Genomic DNA, 12500 nt, shown 5'->3' on the forward strand with positions numbered 1-12500 from the left:
AGGTTAAGCGAGGTAGCCATATTATTGTCTAATACTGTAGCGTGCCCCCTATTTTTCCTCCACTGGCAACGCATAGTAAAAGTTTGACCGCCAAATGCATTTACGACGAGGGCTCTCACAACTTTGCAACCCAGGCAAAGTATCTTTCTGTATGGGCGCGCTCCCTCTGCCTCTGGCTGTATTCTGGGCTCGTGTTGTTGCTATAGGTTACCCACGCGTCTGCAGGAAAGCTAGAGAAGCTGACCGAAGCGGTCGCTCTCGCACAGCTGATTTAATAACTAGTCTTTGTCGCGTGCACCGTTTGTTTTATAGTAGCAAAGGAGTCCTTTTTCGGAGTGAGGAACTAGGTCTAATGTCATCCAGCTTAATGATTAGGCTACAGTTGTGGATTTTGAGAACAACGTGAGATATCCGGTAAACGGAGGGAAACAATCATCATTCTATTTTTAGACCCGGCCTGTACAAGAGACCGGCCCCAATTTACCTCCGCCGACAGAGAGACCGGCCAATATTAGAATCCCGGCCAGTAATGGAATACAGGCCACAATTAGAGGATTTACGGTAATAGTCGTTCATTCGGGGATGTCTGGTCAAAAGGCTTTTTATTAATCATTGAACCATTCTTAGTTTGAAAGGCAGCTTGAAGATGGGAAGAGGGAGAGAGAGAGAGGTGTGTGCCTGTCGGGTGCCTGCCCTTGTGACAGCATCGGCACTGGGAGGGAGAGAGAGAGAGAGGGAGGGACGGACGGAGGGAGAGAGAGAGAGAGAGAGGGAGAGAGAGAGAGAGAGAGAGAGAGAGAGAGAGAGGGAGAGGAGAGGGAGAGAGGGAGAGAGAGGGAGAGGGAGAGAGGGAGAGGGGGAGAGAGAGAGAGGGAGAGAGGGAGAGGGGGGGGAGAGAGGGAGAGGAGAGGAGAGAGGGGAGGAGGGAAGGAGAGGGAGGGAGAGAGAGAGAGAGAGAGAGAGAGGGAGAGAGAGAGAGAGAGAGAGAGGATCATCAAATAGCCGAACTTTAAAACAGCGCTATGCAACCTAGAAATGCTAAATCCCTCTTGGCATATATATTAACAAATGATCAATCGCTATCTTTGTGAGGAGAAATGCATTTGTGGGGTCTATAAATGTATCATGTGTAGCCTGCAGGGCTTGATATTAACTTTTTCGCTTGCTGGCCATTGTTGCTAGTGGTTTTCCGAAGTCACTAGCCATTCCGCTATTCAACTAGCCACAAATTTGATGTATTGTTTTTCTTCCTCATTATGCTGAACATCTATCCTGTGAAGATGACTAAAGCAAGAAGATGCACAGCGTTCTACGTGGAAATGAATCACACCAATAGAAACGATTCACTGAGCGTTTTCACGAACTTAAATAAAAATAATTGATTCACAAGGGGCAAAAGTGCAAAATACTGGCTATTCTGATATGGCTGATTTGGCTACCTGCCAAATTGGCTTGTGACATTAAAACCATTACTAGCCACAGCCAAGTTTTACCAGCATTTGGCTGGTTGGTAGATGCCAGTGTCAAGCCCTGGTAGCCTGACTTGCGCTGTTCATTCCCTTGGTCCTGGTGACGGGAGGAGACTTTGGCGATAGTGCGCACTCTGCTCATCTGCGAGTACTGTCACAACATCAGGTAGCTTGAAGTCAGATGCTCATCTGCGAGTACTGTCACAACATCAGGTAGCTTGAAGTCACATGCTCATCTACGAGTACTGTCACAACATCAGGTAGCTTGAAGTCAGATGCTCATCCACGAGTACTGTCACAACATCAGGTAGCTTGAAGTCAGATGCTCATCCACGAGTACTGTCACAACATCAGGTAGCTTGAAGTCAGATGCTCATCCACGAGTACTGTCACAACATCCGGTAGCTTGAAGTCAGATGCTCATCCACGAGTACTGTCACAACATCAGGTAGCTTGAAGTCAGATGCTCATCCACGAGTACTGTCAAAACATCAGGTAGCTTGAAGTCAGATGCTCATCTACGAGTACTGTCACAACATCAGGTGGCTTGAAGTCAAATGCTCATCCACGAGTACTGCCACAACATCAGGTAGCTTGAAGGCACTCTGCTCATCTGCGAGTACTGTCACAACATCAGGTAGCTTGAAGTCAGATGCCCATCTACGAGTACTGTCACAACATCAGGTAGCTTGAAGTCAGATGTTTTTTTGATGGATGTTGCAAACTGAGCGGCTCAATATTGTTTAAGTAATTCAAACTTAGGCTACACTTGTTATTAAGCCTAGGAAATGTGTTTTGTTTCCTTCCAAACTAGTGGGTGATTTGGTTTAATACCCAACAAGTTGCTGACATGGAGTACACCTCCAGTCAGTGATAAGCCCATTACTTTAACCATGTTTCAATATAACACAGTAACCAATATAGGATTCGTCTTCAGGACGGACCGTCCGTCTTTTCAGTGCCTTGTGTGATGTCCGGCACCGCATTAAGATAGACACCTGGTTGATGAAAATATATTAAAGTGCATGAAATTGCATCTAAGTAACACAAATTTTCTTGGGGGAGAACCCACAACCCCCCCCATCCAAAAATATTGTCACAGAGATAGTGGGCATAAACAAATATGAGCATTTTGAGCATTCGTTAGGACGTTCACAATGATTTTCGGGACGGTTCCAGGACGGTTGTGAAAAAAAAAAACAATTTTAATCACGCACACACACACACACACACACACGCACACACGCACACACACACACACACACACACACACACACACACACACACACACACACACACACACACACACACACACACACACACACGGGGACCCCGGTTCGGCTCCGGCCGGGGTCATTTCCCATCTCAATCATTTCCTGTCTGCTGCCATACTGTCCTGTAATAATAAAGGCACATAGATAAACAGTTCTAATGATTACTGTGTGTGTGTGTGCGCGTGTGTGCGCGCGTGTGTGTGTGTGTGTGTGTGTGTGTGTGTGTGTGTGTGTGTGTGTGTGTGTGTGTGTGTGTGTGTGTGTGTGTGTGTGTGTGCACGTGTGTGTGTGTGTGCACGTGTGTGTGTGTGTGTGTGTGTGTGTGTGTGTGTGCACGTGTGTGTGTGTGTGCACGTGTGTGTGTGTGTGTGTGTGTGTGTGTGTGTGTGTGTGTGTGTGTGTGTGTGTGTGTGTGTGTGTGTGCGTGCGTGCGTGTGTGTGTGCGTGCGTGCGTGTCTGTGTGTGCAGGACTCCTTGGCTCTGGGGAAGACTGAAGACGAGGCCTTGAAACAGTTCCGTCAGAAGTTTGATGAGGCGCTGAGGGAGAGCTGGACCACTAAAGTCAACTGGATGGCACATCACCTGGCACACGCATCATAACACACACATCATAGCACACACACACACTTGGCCCACGTCTCTTGCACACATTATACACACACACGCTCAAGCATCCTAATACACACACACACACACACACGTCTTACTACAACCCACACACACCACTTGGCCCAGGCATAACACACCACCTCACATACAACTCCTAACACACTACCTCGCTAGAAACAAACACACACGCACACACACACACACACACACACACACACACACACACACACACACACACACACACACACACACACACATACACACACACACACATACACACACACACACACACACACACACACACACACACACAGCACCTGGCCCACGCCGCTTAATAGACACAGATACACACACACACACACACACACACACACACACACACACACACACACACACACACACACACACACACACACACACACACACACACACACACACATTCCTATCGGAGGGCTGGGCCTGAAGGACTCTTCATGAGATGAACCAATCAGGCCTTGAGCTGCCCAGAGTAACCAATTAGAGTAGAGAGCAGCTGTACCTGAGAAGACCCGCCTACTTCCTGCTTTTAGAAGACCCGCCTACTTCCTGATATAGGCCACGCCTACTTCCTGTTCTGGCTTCTTGTGTTTTGTTGACACTGAACGTGCGGGCGGGCAAAGGAAAGGGGGGCGGAGTCAGACAGATGAGGGCTTTTTTCATGGGGGGGGGTGGTTTCTAAAACACTGGAGTATTGATAGAGAGAGGATAGGAGATGAGAGGAGAGAGGGATGAGGTAGAGGAGCGGAGAGGAGGGGAGAGGAGAGGAGAGGAGAGGAGAGGAGAAGAGAAGAGAAAGGGATGACTAGGAGAGGAGAGCAGGCGTGGGCAGGAGAGGAGAAGAGGGAAGAGGAGAGGAGGAGATGAAGAGAGGAGAGGAGAAGAGAGGAGAGGAGAGCAGGCATGGGCAGGAGAGGAGAAGAGAAGAGGAGAGGAGGAGATGAAGAGAGGAGAGGAGAAGAGAGGAGAGGAGAGCAGGCATGGGCAGGAGAGGAGAAGAGAAGAGGAGAGGAGGAGATGAAGAGAGGAGAGGAGAAGAGAGGAGAGGAGAGCAGGCATGGGCAGGAGAGGAGAAGAGAAGAGGAGAGGGGGAGAGAGGAGGAGAGGAGAAGAGAAGAGAAAGGGATGACTAGGAGAGGAGAGAGGAAGAGATGAGAAATGGATAGAGGAGAGGAGGAGAGGAGAGGAGAGGAGAGGGGAAGAGCTGTGATGAGGACTGAAAGAAATTTCATGAAGAGTTGATTACTTGCATCACACTGTAGACTACTAAGACACACACACACACACACACACACACACACACACACACACACACACACACACACACCTTACTACACACACACACACACACACACCTTACTACACACACACTGGACCTGATGGGCCGGATGTGCCTTCACACTGGACCCAATTGGGCCTGATGACGAGCAGAACACTGGACTCTAATGGACCTTAAAGCTCCTAATGCACCAGGCCTGACTAGCAGAGCACTGTGCACCAGGCCTGACGAGTAGAACACTGTGCACCTGGCCTGACTAGTAGAGCGCTGTGCATCAGGCCTGACGAGTAGAGCACTCTGCATCAGGCCTGACGAGTAGAGCACTCTGCATCAGGCCTGACGAGTAGAACACTGGAGTAGCTGTGCATCAGGCCTGCTGGGCACAACACTGGGCCTGTATGTATGGTGAATTCAGGTAAATTGGGTCACTTTTTTGCAAGTGAATGGCCCAAAGTGGCCTGATTCACCTGAATTCACCAATGAATGGCTTTGCATCAGGCCTGGCCAGTAGAACACTGGACCTAATGGACCCTAACAGGCCTGGTGGATCCCAATAGGCCTGGTGTGTACTAAGTGGTTCTAGTGGGCCTGGTGTGTACTAAGTGGTTCTAGTGGGCCTGGTGAGCAGAACACTGGAGTGGCTTTCCATCAGGCCTGACTAGTAGAGCACTGTGCATCAGGCCTGACGAGTAGAGCACTGGACCTAATGGACCTGATGGACCTTGATGGAACCCAATAGGCCTGCTGGGCAGAACACTGGACCTAGCAGAACACTGGATCTAGTAGAACACTGGAGAGGCTGTGCATCAGGAACATTGTGAGGACGTCACTCCTGACTGGACTGTGAACATGCGGCCTGCTGGTGACTTCTGGGGACTTGAACAGGCAGCCTGCAGGAGGTCACTACTGGGGACTTGAACAGGCAGCTGGGTGGAGGTGACTACTGGGGACTTGAACAGGCAGCCTGCTGGTGGTGACTACTGTACTGGGGACTGGTGGTGAAGTGACTACTGGGGACTTGAACAGGCAGCCTTCTGAGTTGTCCGTGCCTTATAAGACGTTGTGGAGGGGGATGGGAGTTGGTGTAACGGAATGGACACAGTGCCTTGTGAGAGAGTGCGTTACAATATGCGACCTTGCCTCCTCCACTTGTGCTTGTCTCCTCGCCCCGCCTCCTGGCCCCTCCTCTGTGGAGAAAACGATAAAGTTTCCCAGCTGTCAGCCTAGCCACAACAACTTTTGAGGGACTGTTTTTCATTCACCATCCCAGTTGCAAATGAGAAGAAGACTTTACAATTGAGCTTTTGGAAGATATTGAAATATAATGCTGTTGTCAGTGATGTCATCACGACATATTACTTCCTGGTACGAGGAGACAAGCACAAGTGGAGGAGGCAAGGTCGCATATTGGAACTCACTCAGAGTGTTTGGAACAGCATGATCCCCAGTGGGCCTGGACAGGCATGGGGAGTCGATCCCAGAGTGGATCAGGCATGAGCAGTGGATCCCAGATGACCTAAAGCACATGATGGATCTCACTTTTTAACTTTTTAATGCCCGGCTGTGTGTGCTTGAGAGAGAGAGAGAGAGAGAGAGAGAGAGAGTATGTGTGTGTATGTTTTCTGAAAGAGAGCGAGAGAGAGAGAGTATGTGTGTGTATGTTTCTGAAAGAGAGCGAGAGAGAGAGAGTGAGAGTATGTGTGTGTATGTTTCTGAAAGAGAGCGAGAGAGAGAGAGAGTATGAAGAGATTATGTGAAGAGATTAATCACCCTAATGTTAGTGATTGTGTGTGTGTGTGTGTGTGTGTGTGTGTGTGTGTGTGTGTGTGTGTGTGTGTGTATGTCTGTGTGCGTGCGTGCTTGAGTGTGTGTGTGTGCATGCATGCGTGCGTGCATTCGTTTAAAAGCTTCTGTAAACCTGCTGTTCTTATAAAGATCATTAAAGTTCCTTCACTCCAACAGACTACACACATCTTGAAATACTCATTTCTTTCTGAGTGTGTCTGTCTGTCTGTATATCTGTCTGTCTGTCTGTCTGTCTGTTTTAGTGACTATTAAGTTTCCCCGCTGCAGTGGTGTAGTCTACGTAGAACGTGGGTATGCGGAGTATACCCACTTCTAAATTTCAGGGATTTCAGTATACCCACTTACAATTGATTGATCCATTGTTTTGAATAGCACAAATATATACAGTATACCCACTTCTAAAAATCTCAAATATACAGTATACCCACCATACAAAAGTAGACTACACCACTGTCCCGCTGTCAGTCTGCTGTAGCCACAACAGCTTTTGGGGGACTGTTCTTCATTCCCCATCCTGATTGGAAAATGGGAAAATGAAATGGACATGTGTTGATGCGATGCTTTCATATTGTGGTGTTGATGCACTTGTTTAGGCCAATATGATGTTCTTCATTCACCATCCCGATTGGAAATGAGAAAATGACATTAGAATTGAGCTTTTGGGAGATATTGAAATTAGGGCTGGGACATTAATGCATTAATTTTGATTAATTAATCGTACAAAAATTAACGCGATTTAAAAAAAAAAACTCATTTTAATTGCACTATAATATAGCTACATTGTTCTGGATTAGACCAGTGTGGAGGGCAGCATTTCGCCTCATGGTGAACAGCCTGCTGAAATTGAGAAGAGTTCTCTCTTCTTTTAAAAATGAACAATATTTTTAGATTAAGCTTATTTATTGTCATTATTCAAAATCCATGTGAAAAAAAATACTCTTCGCTGTTTACAAGTCAGATATTTAAATGTGATTAAAATGCCATTAATTCGATTCATTCATTTCAAATTAATTCGATAAAAAAATTTAATCGAGTTCCAACCCTAATTGAAATGTAATTCTGTCGTCAGTGACGTCGTCACGAGACCACAAGGAGGCAAGTGAGCAAGGTAGGAATATTGGAATCCACTCAGAGTTGGACTGTGTGTGTGTGTGTGTGTGTGTGTGTGTGTGTGTGTGTGTGTGTGTGTGTGTGTGTGTGTGTGTGTGTGTGTGTGTGTGTGTGTGTGTGTGTGTGTGTGTGTGTGTGTTGCAAGGCTGCCCCCTACTGGAGGTACATGGAAAGACACCTCGCGTCTGAGTGTCAGTTGTTTGTATTTGTTTTACTTTCATGAAAGATCGTACTCTTCTATTCCTCTTTCATTTCATCATTGTCGGTTCATTTTCATTTCATTCAGCATTTCCAATGTCTCATATGAAAGAAGAAAAAAATCCACGCACTGATGAAGGCTTGATAGCCGAAACGCGTTTGCTTTTTGGACATGGTGGTAATATAAATAAATAATGAGACTTAGTTTGTGAGTGCGGATTTTTTCTTCTTTCAGTTGATACCTTTTACCGCGCACCCGAAGACATTCATTTTTTCCAAGACGTTGAGCGCGTCCTCTGACAAAACTTGACCACATGGTCATATCCAAGACCATATGAAGAGTTCAGATGCAAAACCCCCCAAAGTGCCTTTTCAGAAACATTTAACGATACATTTTTATTTAATAAAAATCTATCAAAATTGCATATATTTTTATTGTATTTATTTAATTTAAATATGTTTATGTTGAAGAATTTAAATATTTAGGACTATGGCTTGATTCACAACTCTCATACAGGCATCACATTATCACTGTTGTTAAAAAGATTAATAACTGTCTACGTTTATTGTATCGATCAATAAACTGCTTCTCTCAACCAACACGGTTGAGAATCGTTAAATCACTAATATTCCCATTGTTAGATTATGCTGATGTTGTTTATCAAAACACCTCAGACTCAAATCTGAAACCTTTAACTGTAGCCTATAATAACTTGTGTAGATTTGTTCTTAGATGTCCGTTTAGGACCCATCACTGTGTACTGTATGACTCCCTGAACGTACTATCACCAAAAGCCAGAAGACAGTTTCACTGGTATCAGTTCATCTTTAAATGTGTGTACCTTGACTTTCCCCAATATCTTAAAGTCTATCTAATCTCACATAGACCTGGCCATAGATTACGGCTCACTGAACACCCCACGTTCACGGTGCCAAACATTACAAAGGAGATTGGTAGACGGGCGTTTAAATTTAGAGCGCCCTACGACTGGAATAGTCTGCCGGGGCATATCAGATCCATAGCCTCCTTTCACTCATTCAAATTCTCCATCTTTACCTACTTACAGGAGAACTCTACATGTCAATGTTTTTGAATAATTATTATGATCAGGTGTCTGATTATGTCTAATGCTGATGTGCTGAGTACTACTGTACTGGATGCTACATACCGAATATTCACTTTGTAAATGTGTAGGCTTAATACTGCCATGTTTTGACCAACTGTTATTCTTTCTAGGGTAACGACGTTGGGGGGGGAGTGGGGGAGACTTTGTGTGAAAGTACTGTATGTGTGAAAGTGTTGTCCTGATCAGTGTTGTGTTTTTGTTTCTGTATTTTGTTTTAGCATCTGTTCTTGTTTCTGTACTGTACTGTCTGTCCTGGGGACCCCCTCGAAAACGAGATATCCTATCTCAAGGGGCTTTCCCCCTAAACAAATAAATTGATATAATATGTATTATCAAGTACATGAATGTAAACCAAACCAGCAACAGGGTTCCCTAAAATATAGAAGTGGAGTTAGGGGGTTTTGCATCTGAACTCTTCATATATAAACAATGTCCAATATCACATTTTCATGTATTTGTACTAAGTACTAAACTGATATTCAGACATCTAATTTTTTAAAATGTTTTTTACAGAGTAATAAACTAATATTCACGTATCTAATATTTCCAGCAGTGTTTACTAAGTAATAAACTAATATTCACCTATCTAATATTTTCAGCAGTGTTCACTAAGTAATAAACTAATATTCACAAGTCTGAGCAAAGTGCAGTATGTCTTGCAGCCATCGATGTCTATGACCGGTCATTCAAAATGGCGGACATGGAGAAGATCGATCCTCCTCCTCCATAAAGGGGTGTGCCAGTATTTTGGGGGCTTAATACAGTTAAAATCGTTGGCCAGGGTTTATAAAGGTGGTAAAGTGTCTTATTTTGCATGTAAGCCGGTGTCTTGCTTTAAGAGCATGCTACACGGATCCATTGACTTTCACTAGCTTGGCGACATACTCCCTCTTTTAACTTGTCTTAAAGCAAGACAACGGCTTACATGAAAAATAAGACCCGTCGCCACCTTTATAAACCCTGGCCAACGATTTTAACTGTATTAAGCCCCCAAAATAGTGGCATACCCCTTTAATGTATTTTAAGTGTATTTGTATTTTTAAGTAATGTGCTAAAATATAGTTTTAGAAATATAATACTAGTGTATTGCATTTTAAGTGTATTTTAAGCAGGGCTTTGAACCGTTATTTTTTTCCAAATGGTTTGTTTCGAACAGAAACGGAATTATTTTGTTTCTAGTTATGTGTTCCACCATTAAATTGACGTTCCCGAACCGGTTAGAACAAAAAAATATTTTTTCCGGAACGGTTAATTTAGTTCCTGTCAGCTGATTACCCATACAGCAGCACAGTGCAAGTATTCATTTGAGTTAACAGCAAAAAAGAAAAGAACACGGCCCCTACAGTCAAACATGGCAGAGATTCCCTGAGGTTGCTTTGCTGCCTCTGGCACTGGACTGCTTGACCGTGTGCATGGAATTATGAAGTCTGAAAACTACACAACTCAACACATTTTGCAGCATAATTTAGGAGTCCAGCCTTGAATCCCATAAAAAACCTGTGGAGAGATCTCACAATGGCAGTGTGGAGAAGGCACCCTTCAAATCTCAAGAAGGATGGTCTAAAATTCCAGCAGAGCGTTGTAGGAAACTCATTGATGGTTACCAGAAGTTGTTTGTTCACAGTTATTTTGTCTAAAGGTTGTGCTACCAAGTATTAGGCTGAGGGTGTCAATACTTCTGTCCAGACCATTTTTGGAGTTTTGTGTAAAATGATAATTCATTTGACTTTTTTTTCACTCTCTTTTGTGTTTTTTCATTGCATGGAAGATATTAATAACAAAGCGTTTGTGATTGCAATCATTTTCTGGAAGAAATTGAGTGATATCAGACAGAATTGAAGGGGTGCCAATACTTTTGGCGGCACTGTATAACCTAAACCCATTGCACCGAAAGGGATGGAAATGTATTTGATTCTAAGAACATATTCTTTAACTTAAAACCTTTGTCTGTAATTGTCTTTTTGTTTTTAAACATAGGATATGTAATGTGTATAGGCTTATGGCTTATGTACCATGTGATTTGTAATGTGTATATGCCATATGCCCATTGTAAGGGTGGGGTGGCGTCCGCGCCAATGTCTTATCCTGAGCGTTTCGCTCGGTGCGTAATTCCAAGAGCAGTATAATGAAAAGGAAGAAAGGAGTCGCACACTGGAGCTGAATGCAAAATCAAAAACTGTATTAACCCTAAAGCGACCGACTGGGGTCATTTATGACCCCGGGCACATATTTTCATACACCATTTCTGCATATTTCATCAGAAAAACATGTCCTTCTAGGAGTTTGTCAATACATATGTTGTGCATGTTGTCAATGATTTTTGTGAGATTTGGACCATCTATATAGGATTTATAATCAAAACACCTCTGGGGTCATTTATGACCCCGAGAGGATCCATGAGATACTCAACATTATAATGTCCATTGTTGTTGTAATTTTCAAACTCTGTTTTTTCTATTTTGTGTCTTTGGGCAGGCCATGGTCAGCAGACCTAAAATATTCATAATATAAACATTTATAGTATTAAAATATAATATATTATCTAAATAAATAGGGCACCCCTGCGATAGCCAACGAAGCATATTTTGAGGGCACCCAGATAGCATTTCTTCTGTTATTGCTCCATTTTTGTTGATATGATGGCACAGTGGTCCTAGACACATGATGAGAATATGAAATGGAAGTCATCCTGATGAATAAAGAGGGAGGAAACAAGTCATCAGTGTAGAAATCAATGGCGTTTTTAGAATTTTGCTTATTATATGGCTATACAAAGGCTGAAGCATCAGTTGAATCCTTTCTTTGCTCTAATATATATGGAAGACACCTTTTCACAGCTACAATGTCCAGAAATGTTTCAGAAAAAATTTGAGTGTGCATAAGGTTATATGTTTGAGACATGGTTTTGTCTATGTAAATTACCATATTCTCTGATCTTGTGATTTCATGGACACAGAAATATTGAGAAACCTAAAGTTTTATTGCAGAAATATCATCTATGGGCCTAATGGATAGAATTTAGCTTGGTTTCCCAAAGTTTCACTTAAAACAACTTCCACAATTAGCATAAATATACTGTATTATTATGGTAAGACTACTACAAGTGAATAGGCTGAAAAAATTAAATGATAGATATCACCATGAAACTTTCTCAGTTGATTACTGATGATGAGAGAAGAAAAAAATGTTTTGGATGTTTTTTGTATTTTGATGTTTACATATGCAAATGAGGGCATACATCATATTTAGCATATACGTATGTAAGTTTGACTAATTTTTAGCAAAACAATAAAATGTTCAAATTCACATTTTTTTTTTCTTTAGATGAGGGACAAGTATGTGCAAGATGTAAATACATTTGAATGAAACCCAAAAATAATTTATATGATGGTATTTCTATATAAACTCCTTGGGGTCATAAATGACCCCGCTTGGTCAGATTAGTCGCAAAAACAGGCCGGTCGCTTGAGGGTTAAACAAAGCCGAAAAAAGTAAATAAAACCGACAGACAAGGGACAAACGTTTCGGTTTTATTTACTTTTTTATTTACAATTTTATTTACTTTTTTACAGTTTTATTTACTTTATTATTT

At 43.2% G+C, this 12500-nt stretch overlaps 1 protein-coding gene across 1 annotated transcript in view; it reads left to right on the forward strand.

Moving 5' to 3' along the window:
- Positions 1-4033, forward strand: part of pik3cb (phosphatidylinositol-4,5-bisphosphate 3-kinase, catalytic subunit beta) — a 94004-nt gene extending 89971 nt beyond the window's left edge. Inside the window, exon 25 of the mRNA XM_063205903.1 lies at positions 3212-4033. Within this exon, the coding sequence (XP_063061973.1) occupies positions 3212-3343 (132 nt within the window). The 3' untranslated portion in view covers positions 3344-4033. The remainder of the gene's footprint in view (positions 1-3211) is intronic.
- The last annotated feature ends 8467 nt before the right edge of the window (positions 4034-12500 follow it).

The sequence above is a fragment of the Engraulis encrasicolus genome, chromosome 8 (genome assembly GCF_034702125.1).
Source record: "Engraulis encrasicolus isolate BLACKSEA-1 chromosome 8, IST_EnEncr_1.0, whole genome shotgun sequence".
Classification (NCBI taxonomy): Eukaryota; Metazoa; Chordata; class Actinopteri; order Clupeiformes; family Engraulidae; genus Engraulis; species Engraulis encrasicolus.